The 15,694-nt window shown below is 30.4% G+C and overlaps 1 protein-coding gene across 1 annotated transcript in view; it reads right to left on the bottom strand.

Annotated features, from left to right (window-relative positions):
- LOC142330729 (uncharacterized) overlaps positions 1 to 15,492 on the bottom strand; it is a 315,974-nt gene extending 300,482 nt beyond the window's left edge. The window contains exon 1 of the mRNA XM_075376175.1: positions 15,402 to 15,492. Within this exon, the coding sequence (XP_075232290.1) occupies positions 15,402 to 15,492 (91 nt within the window). The remainder of the gene's footprint in view (positions 1 to 15,401) is intronic.
- Positions 15,493 to 15,694: the final 202 nt, after the last annotated feature.

Here is a 15,694-nt window from a genome sequence, read left to right as displayed (position 1 = left end):
TTTCAACGCAGGGTCATACATTTAAATCAGTTTACCCTTTGAGATGCTTCTTCTTTTTCCTGTTTAGCCACCGGTAACTACCGTTTAGATAATTCTTCAGAGGATGAATGAGGATGATATGTATGAGTGTAAATGAAGTGTTAGTCTTGTACATTCTCAGTTCGACCATTCCTGAGATGTGTGGTTAATTGAAACCCAACCACCAAAGAACACCGGTATCCACGATCTATTATTCAAATCCGTGTAAAAATATCTAGCTTTACTAGGACTTGAACGCTGTAACTTTCGACTTCCAAATCAGCTGATTTGGGAAGACGCGTTAACCACTAGACCAACCCGGTGGGTTAGCCTTTGAGATGCTACGGTGGAAAAAACACACATACATACACCTTAAATACAGTATATTCCTATTTGGGCAGTCCTGTAAAAATGAAAAGAAAACTTTTATAATAATTACCTAAACGATAAATCTGTAACTACTAAGCCGATACTTTTACTTATAAGAAAGAGAAGAAATGAAAGAATTAGTTCATAAAATTGACAGGTACATATCAAATTCTACAAAGTTTTAAGATTATTATTCACAACTAGTCAGCCAGGGCTCGCTTTTCTCGTCCTTCCAAGGTATCCATGACCCCCACTGTGTTCGTTATCCTTGTGGTTGTGAGAATAAAATTGATAAATAAAAATTAAAGTATACACACTTTAGAATATCTGAAAAAGAAATTAAATTATAAAAGACAGAATAGTAGTAACTAAATTAAAGTAACGGGCCCGGTAGAGTATTAAAAAAAAAATCTGATGTGGATAATACATGACCTTGTACGCCTATTAAATTACACATATATATATATATATATTTTTTTTTTTAATGAAAAGTACATAAAATTTTATTTCATTAAAAACTTCTGATATTTTTTTTGTCTTTTTTTTTTTATTGAATTATTATTAATCGGAATTTTTTTTTTACAAAGAGAGTTTAATAATTATTAATATATCAATATATTTACATTAAAAAAAAGTTAAAAAAATGAAGTTGAATAAAAAGAAGTAAGTCTAATTCGAACCGATGTGCCTTCCCCTAAGATCCTAAATTTAAACTTTATTTAGCTATAACTCTGGAACCAATGAATAAGTACCACATATCATAAATCACTGAAAAGCTCTCAATGACAGCTTATTACTGCAGTTATGAAAAAGTAAAAAATCCAAACTTTTTTGGATTTTCAGCTTTTTTGGGACACTTTTGGTTCGTCAATTGCAACCAAAAGAGAGTCAATTGGAACTAGATGTTACAACAGTCCTAATTCCAAAATTACAACACGGCTAATCCTTTTTGAGTTATCCGAGATACATACATATGTACAGACGTCACTTCGAAACTAGTCAAAATGGATATTTTCCTTGAAATCTGTAAACCGAAATTATTCGCGATGACAATACTTCCTTTACTTCGTACAAGGAAATATAAAACAATAAAACTTCATTGAAATTGGTCAATTTTGTAAAACTTAATTATTAAATACACTTATAATATTAATAACGGACGGCCGAATTGAGACCGCCCCTATTATGAAGCTGTTTAAAAAAAAAGATAATATTACTAGAGAGCAAAAACACACTATTTTAAATAAATAAAACATAAAAATAATATAGTTTTTTATTATTATTATTTTGTAATAATATTTATTTTAATTACTTCCTCTTTGATAATAAATTTTAGGATATATATTAAATATTCATAAACCACGGAACCAAAATAACGGACAAACTGACTTAAGATAGCATGCATATAAGGTTTATCCATGTAATCTACGAAAACATCTGTTTGCTTTATCTCGCTACTGTTCATTATCATAAATTTAGACAGTTAAATACATTCAATATGGTACAGCTGGTTAGATGAGATGATTAACTAATGTATATACATACATAGATCAATACTAATCATTGTGGCTCCTCTATTAACACTGTGATTTACAACAGCTGTACCATACAAATCTAATAACATGCAGTACATCACAATGTGATATCAAAAACCATCGTGTTTCAATTTGTTAATGAGTGCAGGCGATTTAATTCCATCATCATACGCTGATTTTACACTGAATAATTTAACTGAATATATTTTCCCTGATTTTGATAAGGTCATTGGATTCCTATACTCATTCCAACGAATTATTCCTATATTTGATAGGATTTTTCAAGTTACATATGATTTCTGAGAAGCTGCACAAAATTCACATCTGATAATCGAATATATAATTTATATTTGCTAACAGAAAGTATATAAAAAATTAATTTAAATGTCAGGAAAAGATTTTTGAAAGTATCTGTTTGGAGCGTAGCTTTTATGGAAGTAAAACTTGGACGATCGGAGTACCTGAGAAGAAAAGATCAGAAGCTTTTAAAATGTGGTGCTATAGGAGGATGTTAAAAATCAGACGGGTGGATAAAGTGACAAATGAAGAGGTGTTGCGGCAAATAGATGAAGAAAAAAGCATTTGGAAAAATATAGTTAAAAGAAGAGACAAATTCATAGGCTACATATTAAGGCATACTAAAATAGTCGCTTTAATATTGGAGGGACAGGTAGAAGGAAAACATTGTGCAGGCAGGCAATGTTTGGAATATGTAAAACAAATTTTTAGGGATGTAGGATGTACGGGGTAAACCGAAATGAAACGAGTAGCACTAGATAGGGAATCTTGGAGAGCTGCATCAAACCAGTCAAATGACTGAAGGCAAGAAAAAAAAGAAAGTAATTGTTAAAATTAATTGTTACTGCATTATATATCTGTGAATTAAAAGTTATTTTAACAATTTCTAAGACAGTTAATAAATGTTTATATACGTGCATCAGATCAAAATTTGTTCTTTTGCTTTTAACATTTATAAAGATCAATTGAATTCTCAATTCAAAGTTTAACTCGGTTCAAATAATTTGAATTTGAAAGAAATATCATTATTTGATGATTCCCCAGAACTTATAAACACAAGACTTCAAATAACATGAACATGATGGTCATTTAATTACTTGTTCCTGGTCGACTTATTCATACAGAAAAAAATTGATCGAACCTCTAATTCAAAGAGTATAGTGAGGAGCTGCCAAACACATGGATGGATGACATCTAACAATCCAACTGTTTTATAGCTCAAAAATAACAGTTCAAGATTACTATTACTATTTGAACAAAGATGGACTACTGAATGTGAAAATAGGAGGAGAAATGATTATGGAGGTAGAAGAATTTTGTTATTTGGGAAGTAGAATTACTAAAGATGGACGAAGAAGGAGCGATATAAAATGCCGAATAGCACAAGCTAAACGAGCCTTCAGTACGAAATATAATTTGTTTACATCAAAAATTATTTTAAATGTCAGGAAAAGATTTTTGAAAGTGTATGTTTGGAGTGTCGCTTTATATGGAAGTAAAACTTGGACAATCGGAGTATCTGAGAAGAAAAGATTAGAAGCTTTTGAAATGTGGTGCTATAGGAGAATGTTAAAAATCAGATGGGTGGATAAAGTGACAAATGAAGAGGTATTGCGGCAAATAGATGAAGAAAGAAGCATTTGGAAAAATATAGTTAAAAGAAGAGACAGACTTATAGGCCACATACTAAGGCATCCTGGAATAGTCGCTTTAATACTGGAAGGACAGGTAGAAGGGAAAAATTGTGTAGGCAGGCCACGTTTGGAATATGTAAAACAAATTATTAGGGATGTAGGATGTAGAGGGTATACTGAAATGAAACGACTAGCACTAGATAGGGAATCTTGGAGAGCTGCATCAAACCAGTCAAATGACTGAAGACAAAAAAAAACGATATACATAACATAAAGCATGATATCAACGTAAGGAAATGTGTGGGTAAAATACTATAATTTTGATACTTATAAAACGAAAATATTAAGATTTAATTTAAAATTAAAGCGATGTACTTTTAGAATGACAATATACAGGTGAGAAACATAAAACCGAACCCATAACGTAACCGCTGTAGAATAGGTAGGTTATGTTGAAATGAAATTTTATGAATGATACGGATAAATTAAATAAGAAAAACATAAAACACAATTTAGATGTTGCATTTATTTACCTTATGGATGCACTTTTGTGCTCGACTAATCATTCTGAGAGTCGTCTGACGCAAAACGTTGTTTTCAATTGCGTTGATTGCTCGTTCAATATTCACCTTCAGTTCTTCAATATTGTAGCGGATATTGTAGGGGATTAGATGCATAAACTCTCTCCTTTAAGTAGCTTCAAAAAAAAAAATCGCAAGTAGACAACTCTGGAAAACGTGGAAGCCACCATCCTCTACTGACAGCTCGTTCATTTGTCAAACCTGCATGAACGCGATTCAGTGAAACGTTTCATGTGTGACAAGTAGCTACGTCATGTAGGAAGAAACTGTATTCTTTTTCATTATCAGTTAATTTCGCATGAAATTCTTCAAAAATTTTGAAATAAACTTGTGTATTGACAGTCCGGTCAAAAAATATTGGTCCCACTATACGACTACCGGTAACGGCACACCAAACACCAATTTTCTTGTCGTGAAGTGGACGATCGAATATCTCGAGAGGATTCCTCGCCATGTAATATCTGGTGTTCTGCGAATTAACAAGAACGAATAAATGAAACCACGCCTCGTTTGACATGAAATACGATGATATCGTGTCATCAACAATGTTTTCGAGAGGCGAGTTGCAGTAATCAAGTCGTTTCGGTTTGTCTTTCTCCTTCAGTTGTAACGCGATACGGTTTCAATTTTAATTCATGAAGAATTTTACGACAAGATGTGTATTTAACACCAGATTGTTGAGATACTTGAATAGTGATTTTTATGGACCGGCAGTAATTTTCTTTCAATATCGGCAATGGCCTGTAGAGTCCTAACGGAAGGGAGTCCTAATGGAAGGTTGCCTATTCCGTATTTCACCTGAAACCGAATATGTCGTATGCCATTTTTTAACTAAATTGTGTATGCTACTCTTTGCTGGGATGCAGGTATTCGACAATTTTTCTACGAATACATTACTTCAAATGACCAGAATGAATATATGCCTCATCTGTAGCTATCCTCTCCTGGATTGAATAAAGCCTTTTACACAGACACAACTGCACTGCAACAAAACGTATAGTGCACTGATACGTAACCACCTGACAAACGGCAGCAACAATCAGTAGTAACAAATACATCCACTAATCGCGCTAGATGTGTGAAGTCTTTCACAGATAGCGGTTTAATTATGAGTTCGGTATTATGTTGCCCACCTGTACATTTATTTATTTAAACGGGCAAGATAGGTCAGTGCTATAGGGCTACTATATTTAAATTTCATATTCAACAAAAAACTACTCAAAATGAATAGAAAGAATATTTTTTTTTGCTATTTTAATGAAAGTTGAAAATAAATTAAGGTAAAATTATAAATATACACTCCTTTTATACCGACGTTGGCAGTGGTATTATGTAATAGCTTTTTTTCAGTTTAAATCATCTCTGGTAGTTGTCCCTTAATTAAACTAATTACAGCATAAAAAACTGTATTTAGGTAGAAAATACATGTATGTTACACATTTACGAACAAATTACTTAAATATATGTTGTGTTATCAAATTAACCAGGCTAATTTGTCATTTTCAAAATTGAAATTTTTTTGTCGTTTTAAAAATGTATTTGAAACTTATTAGAGAAGCATCTATAAATCTGGTACGTGGTATCATGAATTTAAAAATTAAGAGTTTTGATGATAGTGTTTAGTTGTAAATATTATAGTATTATTTTTATTTCATGTTATTTATATGTAAAAATTAAATATTTATTTTAATAAATATTTATTTATAAATATATTCTCTCTCTCCCGCAATATCATTCTGCCATTTCCTTTCTCTCTTTCTTGTTAAACAGATATTAGTACAATATTAGTTTCTTTACCAAATGACAAGAGGGATTTAACTAAATTCTTTTTTTTTAGTTTTGAAAACTCGTTAGAAAGTTTATTCATCTATATTCTGTAACTTTTTAACAATGTTGACATCGGCAACAGTTTTCCCTTATTTTATTTTTTTAATGTTGTTTGATATTCTGTATTTAGTAAATTTTTAACTAGAACGGAATTAATTTATATACTTCAATTTTCTCGTTAAGATATTCTTGTCATAGGTTTTGTACTTCGGATTTCGTCCAACCAAAATTGTTCATACACGCGCGCCCGCACACACACATACACAATACACAAGAAACCAAGCAAAATAGAAATAATGATTTAAGAATTGAACTAATAGAAGCAGAAAAACTGTACTTTTGATGACCGAGAAAATATTCACTTCAAAGGAATATGTTCAATGGGTTAGAACGAAAAAATCAAAAGAAAATTAGAACGAAATAAAACAATAAAACAAAACAGTTTCACGTAGTAATATATATATGTGTGTGTGGTTTCTTGCATTTCTCATCGCGGTCAGGGGATGTTTAGTCAGGCATGGCTCACTTCACTCGCCCTTCCCTTTTAGCGAGGGAATTCTGCCCACACGATCCCTTATGTTCATTAAACTCATGCTTGTGAGAATAATAATAATAAATAAATAAAAATTAAAGCTCATTTAATTTACAAAAAACAATCAGTGTATTGTAATTTCTTCAGAGGAACAGTTTGATCAATAGAGAACCCGAAACTCTGTATGATCTAAAAGTGTGGGTTTCAAAACAGTTAGCCCCACTCTTAAAAATATAGTTAACTGGTTACCCGTAAGTAGGACGGGCAAAAGTTTATTTTGCCAGGTTCTTAGCGAATATAAATTAGTCAATAAACATCGCTAAGAATGACTGTACTTTGTTTCTCATTTTTTAAAAACTTTTTAATTACTTTTATTTTATGTTTTTTTAGTCAATAAACCGGAAGCAGGTTCAGCCAGGCGTCGCACATACAGTAACAATGGCAGTAGCTGTGTTGTTCGAACCACTGTACATAGTCACACCCCTTAAAAAATACCCAAAAATAGTTTTTAGATATTTATGTGAAGATTATTTGCAAGTCGCAATCTAGTGAATAACTCGTATAGTATAGTTGTTGGAGATGGAGAAAATTTGCAAGCATTGTTCAGATTGCTTTTACCTTTCTTCACTCCCTTCAAGGTCGAATTTCGAAAATATTAGAAATTTGTTAGATATTCACATGAGACGGCCTCCGTGGCGCGAGTGGTAGCGTCTCGGCCTTTTATCCGGAGGTCCTGGGTTCCAATCCCGGTCAGGCATGGCATTTCCACACGTTACAAAATCATTCATCTCATCCTCTACTGTACACCTAACGGTAGTCCTGGAGGTTAAAAAAAGAAGATATTCACATGAATATTACACACACCATAAATTCAGCTGACAGTACAGGCAATTTGTCATCAAAATAGGCTGTATTTGAAAATCCTTACCTACCGATTGATGTTTTTTCCATATGTTAGGGGTGATGAGGGAAGCTTAACTCCAGATTTTTAACATCCCCTCCCGTAGATTTTTGAAAAACTAGAAAAACTCAAAAAGTTTTTGAATGCGCTTTTCTCTGAATCTATGCATTTTAAAGAAACGTTATTCAAACAAAAAATGTAGAGGACATTCTCCTCTACAATTAATGTTTTAGAAGTTATGCCGTATAATTTGAAATTGAAATACTAGGTGGCGCTAAAGTTGTAAAAAACGTTGTAAACGACTAGACCGGTTTCGAACACGTGTCCAATTCACAACATTTTCACACTTTCACAAGCTACAGCTCCAAAACGGTAAGTCGTACAAGAAAATTGTATAAATAAAAGGTGTCTGTTTTTTTTTGAGATTAACAACTTTTCCAAATGCAATACAGACAAAAAACAATTTTTTCCGGTGAAAAAAACCGAAAAAACACGTAACTTTAAATACATTAGTTGTAGAGGAGAATGTCCTCTACATTTTTTGCTAGAAAATCTTTTCTCTAAAATGCATAGATTCAGAGAAAAACGCATTTCAAAAACTTTTTGAGTTTTTCAATAATCTTAGGGAGGGGGGTGTTAAAAATCTAGAGTTAAGCTTAACTCATCACCCCTAACATATGGAAAAAACATCAATCGGTAGGTAAGGATTTTCAAATAAAAATACAAATTGACTTTACTGAGAAATTTAAAAAATAAATTGTAAATTTCATTTTTACTCCATTTTAAACCCTTAAGCTCGGAATTTCAAAAAAATTCTTTCTTAGTGCGTACTTACACCGACAGTTACGTACCCACTTCACATGTATACAGATTTTCACCAATTTATCTTTAGTAGTTTTTGCTGTGCTGAAGCAGTCAGCTACTCAGGACATGTTATTTTATATATATACATATATATACAGAGAGAGAGAGAGAGAGAGAGAGAGGAATCACGTGGTTTATGAATTCCATATTAATAATAAATTATACATATTTATAATTTATCTTAAGAATTAAAGAGTTTACTGTTTACTGTTACTGTTTGTAGAATTAGACTAAAAAAATCCGAAAGAATACTAAGAATCTTTTTCCGTAAGCCAAATTATGATACATTTTGGCGCCTCTGAGAAGTAACGTTTCGGCCTTTCTGGAGGTTCCGGATTCGAATACCGGTCAGGCATGGCATTTTCACACGCTACAAAATTGCAATTTCATCTCATGCTCTTCTGAAGAAATATCTAACGTGGTCCTGGAGGCTTAAAAAAAATATATGATACATTACAATCTTTGTTACTTACTAATTTTTATATTTACATTAACAAAAACTCACGAAAATGATATAAGCTATTTTAACTAATGGGTGTGCAGATCTTTTTTTTTATATCCTTACCGAATAAAAATCCGACAGAGTCTTTTATAGACGATAATCATTATTTTTCACATAAAAAGAACGAATTTAAACAAATCTGTACTAAATATATAACATTAAAAAATATACATTATTGGTTCACAAAAAGAACTTCAGGCCTGTACTTATCCATGTTTCATGATATAGTTTTGTATTTCAGAATGGTTGATCTAATTTCGGATAATAAATTCTTGGTTATAAGGAAAGAAGGGAAGTATAATTTTACATACAGGTAATTATTAATAAAAATCAAGCAAAAAAAAAATATTGCACAGGAAACAAAAAAACAGCCGATAAGCGATATTGATTAAATTTAACTAACGAGGTATAGTTTAATATATCGATAAGAGAAAGTAAACGCTAATCGATTAATTACTCCGACACACAGTTCAGTTCACGACATATTTATATGTAATTTTTAATACCACTAGCGTTCTATTAATTAGATTTCAATATTTACCGCACTATGTGTAATAAATTATTTCCAAGATCTTTTTGCAATAAGTAAAACAACATTTTCAGTAGTAAGCCAAATATATATAGTAAATTCTTCAAGAGCTGGCAAGTCTGGACTTAAGCATAAATACAGGGACTGTTACTATGGCAACAGTATTCCTTTTTCTAATTAATTCTGTACCTACTGTTTGTCCGAGTGAGACAGTAACTAGGATATATCTGTTTCACTCAGTATTGCATGACATATCAGATTGATTTACATCACATACATTGTTGTTAATTAATATTAATTTGGATTAATTGAATAGCCTATTATATTACAAACTGAAACTTGCTCAATTATAAATTAAATATGAACGTGTCGGCTAAACAAAAGGTTTTTTTTATTAAAAAAAAATCAATTATTAAAATTATTTAATCTGATTTTAATAAATTTTTAATAACTATAAAATATATATATATATATATATATATATTAAAATTAGTAGGTAACAAAGGCGATAATATATCATAAATTCGCTTACGTAAAAAAAAATTCATAAAAAAGAATTGAGGAGAAATTTTTAATTAAAACATTAAAAAAACAAAGTTTTTAGCAGCATTTTTTACATTCATTATTACTATTTTTTATTCATTAAAAAAGGAAAAAATTAAAGTAAATGTTTGACTCGTTTTGTTTTTGTTTGGGAGTAGAAAGTAGAGATAAAAGAATTCATTCATAATTTATTTTAAAACTACAATAAACCGTTTTACGTAACAATAATAATATCTAATGTTCATACAAACCCAGACGCTCACGCTCGCGCGCGCACACACACATACATATTCTCTATACAAAAGAGTACATAGACATCGTACTGTAAAATGTCTTGTTGGATGAAAAGCGGTTAAGCTAAACTGTAAGGGAGGCTTATCTTGTTTTATTATCCCTATGGGATTAACCTGGTTTCTCTTCTGTTCATTTAAACAAAACAACAAACAACATAGGCTGATGGAGAACGGGTGATTATTTGATGGCCTAAATGATACAGTTTGTTTACAATAAAAGAAAATTATTTTACAAAAATAGGATAAATTTAAAAATATATTCTTTCTTTAACAGTACTACCAGAAATTTAATAAGATCGTTAAGTTTTTCAATAATATCTTTATTTTTACTTCATCAGACAGATATTGGTAATGATAAATGAAAAAAACGACCGGCAATATTGTTTGCGTTATTATGATTAGTAATGTTTAGCATACATGTACTATTACGTAAGTGGAAATCATATTTCCACTTACGTAATATATACAACTATGTTTGCATAAAACCTAAGTTTTTTTTCATGATATAGTCATATAATCTTGAAGGCTGTGCATGCGTTATGGAAATAGAAGTTTTGTAGCGTATGAAAAATGCCATGCTTACCGGTATTCGAATCCGCGATCTCCGGATGAAAGACCGACACTACCACTCCGCCACGCCTTTCTCAGTTTATCTACTATATATTAATATCGAAAGAAAAAAAAACAAATTTTTAACAGTTTTTGAGAGTATTAACTTAAATATAATATCGTTGTTAAAAATTTTCAATTTATTAATTCATCCTTATTCTGTAGGTTTATTTAAATCCTATTAACGTTACAAATATAAAACATCTCATTATACTATAGATTTTTGGTAGAAATAAAACCTTAACTAAAATTCCAAAATTTCTATTTGATATAATTATTAAAAAAAAAACAAAAAAATGACAAAAATATATTTGATTACATATAAAAAATTATTTTTTTTAAAAAAGCTTTTATTTAATTAATATTAAAATTAATAAAAAAAAAGGAAACAAATTAGAAAAACCCTCTAAAAAATAAAAAATAAATATCTAATAAATAACCAATAAATAAATGTAATAATTATTACATTTTAAAATTAAAAGTAATTAAAATATTTAATTAAATAAAAGAAAGGCGCAGTTTTTATAATTTATTTAAAACAACACAACATATTTTTTTACAACAATTTATCTTTATTTTCATTTTCAACAACGACGCGAGGAGGCGGAAAGGTCTGCTGGAACCTCTCCAGTTCAGATTGACAAGCTACAAGTAATAATCTGGGAAAATACACCCACTGCTTTCTTTGTACGTGCTCTCACATAGTTGAAGTTCATCTTAGAATTTTGCTTGTAATCTAAGCCAAATTGAACGAACTATTTCCGCTAAAAGTTTCATTTTAATTAATTATGAATTTTTATTTAACGAATTCATAATTACGATTACAATGATAATAATTAATAATTTTTCAGATTACCGTCAAAATGTAATAACTTTGTGCAAGATTTCTAACTTTAAATTTTATTTTTAATCTTATTAACCCTTCAAGGTCATCTCGGTGCAAATTTGAACCATCAAAGAATTAAAACTTGAGTTATTTTATTACAGATAAATAAAGTATATATATACTAAACAATCTCATTAAACAAAAAATATATTTTAAAATACAGCAAATATCTATAAATACTTATTCGAAAACATTGTTATAAAAACTGTGCCATGCTTTTATTTAACTAAACATTTTCATTACTTTTAATTTTAAAATTTAATAATTATTAAATTTATTTATTGGTTATTTATTAGATATTTATATCGTTTATTTTTTATTTTTCAGTGCATTTTTTATATTTGTCAATATATTACATTTTTTTGTTTACAATTCTCAATTTGATTTAATTCTTATTTTTTACTTTTTAGAGGGGTTTTATAATTTGTTACCTTTTTTTATTAATTTTAATATTAATATTAGTTAAATAAAAGCTTTTTAAATAATAATTTTTCATATGTAATCAAATAGATTTTTGTATTTTTTTGGTTTTTTTGTATTTTTTTTTAAGACTAAAAAAAAGTAAAAATATTTATTTTTACACATCAAAGTTACATACGTGTACCAAATTTCATTGATTTTCATACGATAGATCAAAAGATATAGAAGTTGAAAAATTTGATTATTCGTAAAGTGAGTTAAATAAAAGCTTTTAATAACTGGTTTCTTCTTTTTTAATAAACGATATGTCAACGATTGTAAAATAAAAATATAAAATGCTCCATTTGATCTATGTAAAAGTACTCGAGCACTGATGCCAAGATTTATCCATTTATCTACTTTACTGTATCTTTTTACTGTATTTATTTACTTTATCTCCAGTACTGTATCTTTATACGCACAAAAAAGTTTACTTTTAAAATTATTTATAAAGAATTACTACTATAATTTAATACTATTTCTCTTCTTTTTCTTGTTTAGCCTCCAGGAATTACCGTTCAGGTATTACTTCAGAGGATGAGTGAGGATGATATGTATGAGTGTAAATGTAGTCTTATACATTCTCAGTTCGACCATTATTAAGATGTGTGGTTAATTGAAACCCAACCACAAAAAAACACCGGTATCCACGATCTAGTATTCAAATCCGTGTAAAAATAATTGGCTTTACTAGGACTTAAACGCTGCAACTCTCGACTTCCAAATCAGCTGATTTGAGAAGACGCGCCAACCACTAGACCAACCCGGTGGGTTTTGGCCGATAAGTCTGAAGTTTAATTACTCACTTCCATACCAACATTAAACAAGAGATAAATATTAAAAATTAAAAAAAAAAAACCGTGCCGAAAAAACATCTCTTTTTGTTCTGGTTTGGTTCCATCGTGATTTTGTATTATACTAGCAAATACCCCGTTTGAATTTTGAAAATCGGACGATTGATTGCGGAGATATACGAGCACACCTTTGCATCTCCCAAATCAGTGCCCCAGGGGCACCCCGTTTGTTACCAGTTGATGGTGATGACTGGTCTAGCTACGCACGAGATGTTTGCATCACCTCACCACTCTAACCTCACACGTAGTCGTTCAAGGGAAACCCAATATTATTAAACAGAAATCTTTATTAAAACAGACATTTTCAAAATGTATTTAATATTATTTTATTTTATTTGACGTAAATTTATTTCTATTACTTTTGTAATATTATTCATTCGATCGATTTGAATCATTCAGATTACACAGTGATAGAGGCTCACAGTTCACAGTTAATTAATTCAGTTCATTAAATTCTGTGCTTCAACCGCAAATTTTCACTACTACATATATAGATATTTATACAGCCTATGACATTCACGGTAACGTAAGAACGCGGGATCATATATTTAAATCAGTTCAGTCGTTGAGCTGCTACGATGAAAGAAACACATACATATATACAAATATACAGACGGAACTCCCTTTTTGGGCAGTCGTGTAAAAAACTATGTTTTTTTTTTTACTTTTAAATCCTATTAACCTAACTAAAAATTAAACACAATAAATTTCACAAAAAAAAAATTTAACTGAAAAATACTAATATTTTATTAGTATCCTTGAAAAATTTTAATGCAAAAATAAGCCTTACTTTAAAAGTATCAACTGTATCAATCAGAAATGGACATAGAAAAAAGCCATGTGGAAACCACATGACTTCCTTGTACGCCTGTTAAATTATATACACACATTTTTTTTTTAATGAAAAGTACATAAAATTTTATTTCATTAATATCATGTGAGATTTTTTCATTTTTTTTATTTTTTTTATTGTTATTATTGAATTATTATTTATCATAATTTTTTTTAACAATCGGAGGTAATAATTATTAATAAATAAATATATTTAAATTAAAAAAAAGTAAAGAAAAAGGAGCTGAAGTCTTATTCGAACCGATGTGCCTTCCCCTTGTAAGATCCAAATATTTCATTAATTAAAATTTTATTTGACTGGAACTCTGGAACCAATGAAAATAAGTACCACTTATGATATATCGTTGAAAATCTCTCAATGAAGGCTTATTACTGCAGTTAAAAAAAAGTCCAGAATCCAAATCATTTGGAATTTGGGCTTTTCTGGACACTTTTTGTTCAGTCGATTGCAATCAAAAGAGGAGGTGACTGTTTTAACATCTGTTACTACAGTCCTAAATCCAAAACTTTAACATTCTGCAGCTAGTCGGTTTTGAGTTATACAAGATATATACGTATGTACAGACGTCACGTCGAAACTACTCAAAATGGATTCAGGGATGGTCAAAATGGATTTTTCCATTGAAATCTGAAAAAAGTAATTATTTCGCGACCATAATATTTCCTTTGCTTCGTATAAGGAAGTATAAAAAAAGCAGGAATTTGTAGACTTTTATCATTTTCATTAACCGATTTAAAAATTTCTTAGTAGACTAATCCAAAAAACTATTACAGAATAAAGTAATTAAATTTTTTGCTTCAGTACGAATAAATTAAAAACCATTATTACACCATTCAAATTAACAATTATGTCGTCAATATTTTCATGATTATGTAATTTAATTTCGCTTTTTGATTAATATCACAATTATTTAATTGATATAATAGCTTTATACCGCGGCTTCGCTCGCGGTGAACCTTTAAACGAAATACGCGAGCAACTATGTCATGTCGATCAGTGGCTTTTTGCCCGGGCATTAGCTCTTTAGTTATATCCTGCCACGAAGGATTACAGGTGAAAGTTACAAAGAGGTCAGGCCTGCCGTAAGTTTGTACATAAACGAAAGCGTCTTGAGTGTATTCATGCAGATAACGGGGACTGTTCACAAAAGTAGAAGGCAGAATAACCATCTTGTTTATGTCTTTAGGTCTAATATTACCATCTGCGCTAATCGCATCTTGTAGATGAATGTAATTTTCAGCTCGTAATTTCGTCTGGTTTATAAAAATGTAACGAAGGCGTTCGCTCTCTAGTTTAATATAAATATCTACCAAGAATTGATGAAAGAGTTGCCTTGACCGCGAAAGGAGATTGAAGTCTTGCTCTCGAAGTATCATGTGATACGCATAAAAATCCATGCAGGCAACTTTTTTATCGGGAACTGGCTGTCTTGTTGTTGGATTAATGACTGGAATATTGAAATGATATCCTGGCTCACCTTTACTGAAAATTAACGGGTACTGCAAAGCATCATAAAATTTATGAGTATCGGCTACGCATTTCAGCGTATTATCATGTGCCCGTAACACTATGTCTCGTGGAGAGCGTGGGTCACCAGTAACTAAAACACCAACTTCATTGATCATAGGCGCATTATAACGCCTCTCATGTTCGCCACGAGGAGTCCAATCAGCATGAATGACCATTATGTAACTATCTGGAGGCCAGTTTTCTATTGCAGGTATTTACCAACAAATTATGGCTGTGTAACATTCGTTGAATTTTCAATACTGTATCTCTTTCGACTCCTTCAGTATACTGACAACGACGGTTTACTTCATTTTCTTCATCACCCATAAAATACACCTGCAAAAATTTATGCTGTTCATTATCTGCTGGAAAAAGTGA

The sequence above is a fragment of the Lycorma delicatula genome, chromosome 9, assembly GCF_047948215.1.
Source record: "Lycorma delicatula isolate Av1 chromosome 9, ASM4794821v1, whole genome shotgun sequence".
NCBI classification, from domain to species: Eukaryota; Metazoa; Arthropoda; class Insecta; order Hemiptera; family Fulgoridae; genus Lycorma; species Lycorma delicatula.
The sequence above is the reverse complement of the archived record's forward strand: the minus strand, read 5'-3'. Positions and strand labels throughout refer to the sequence as shown.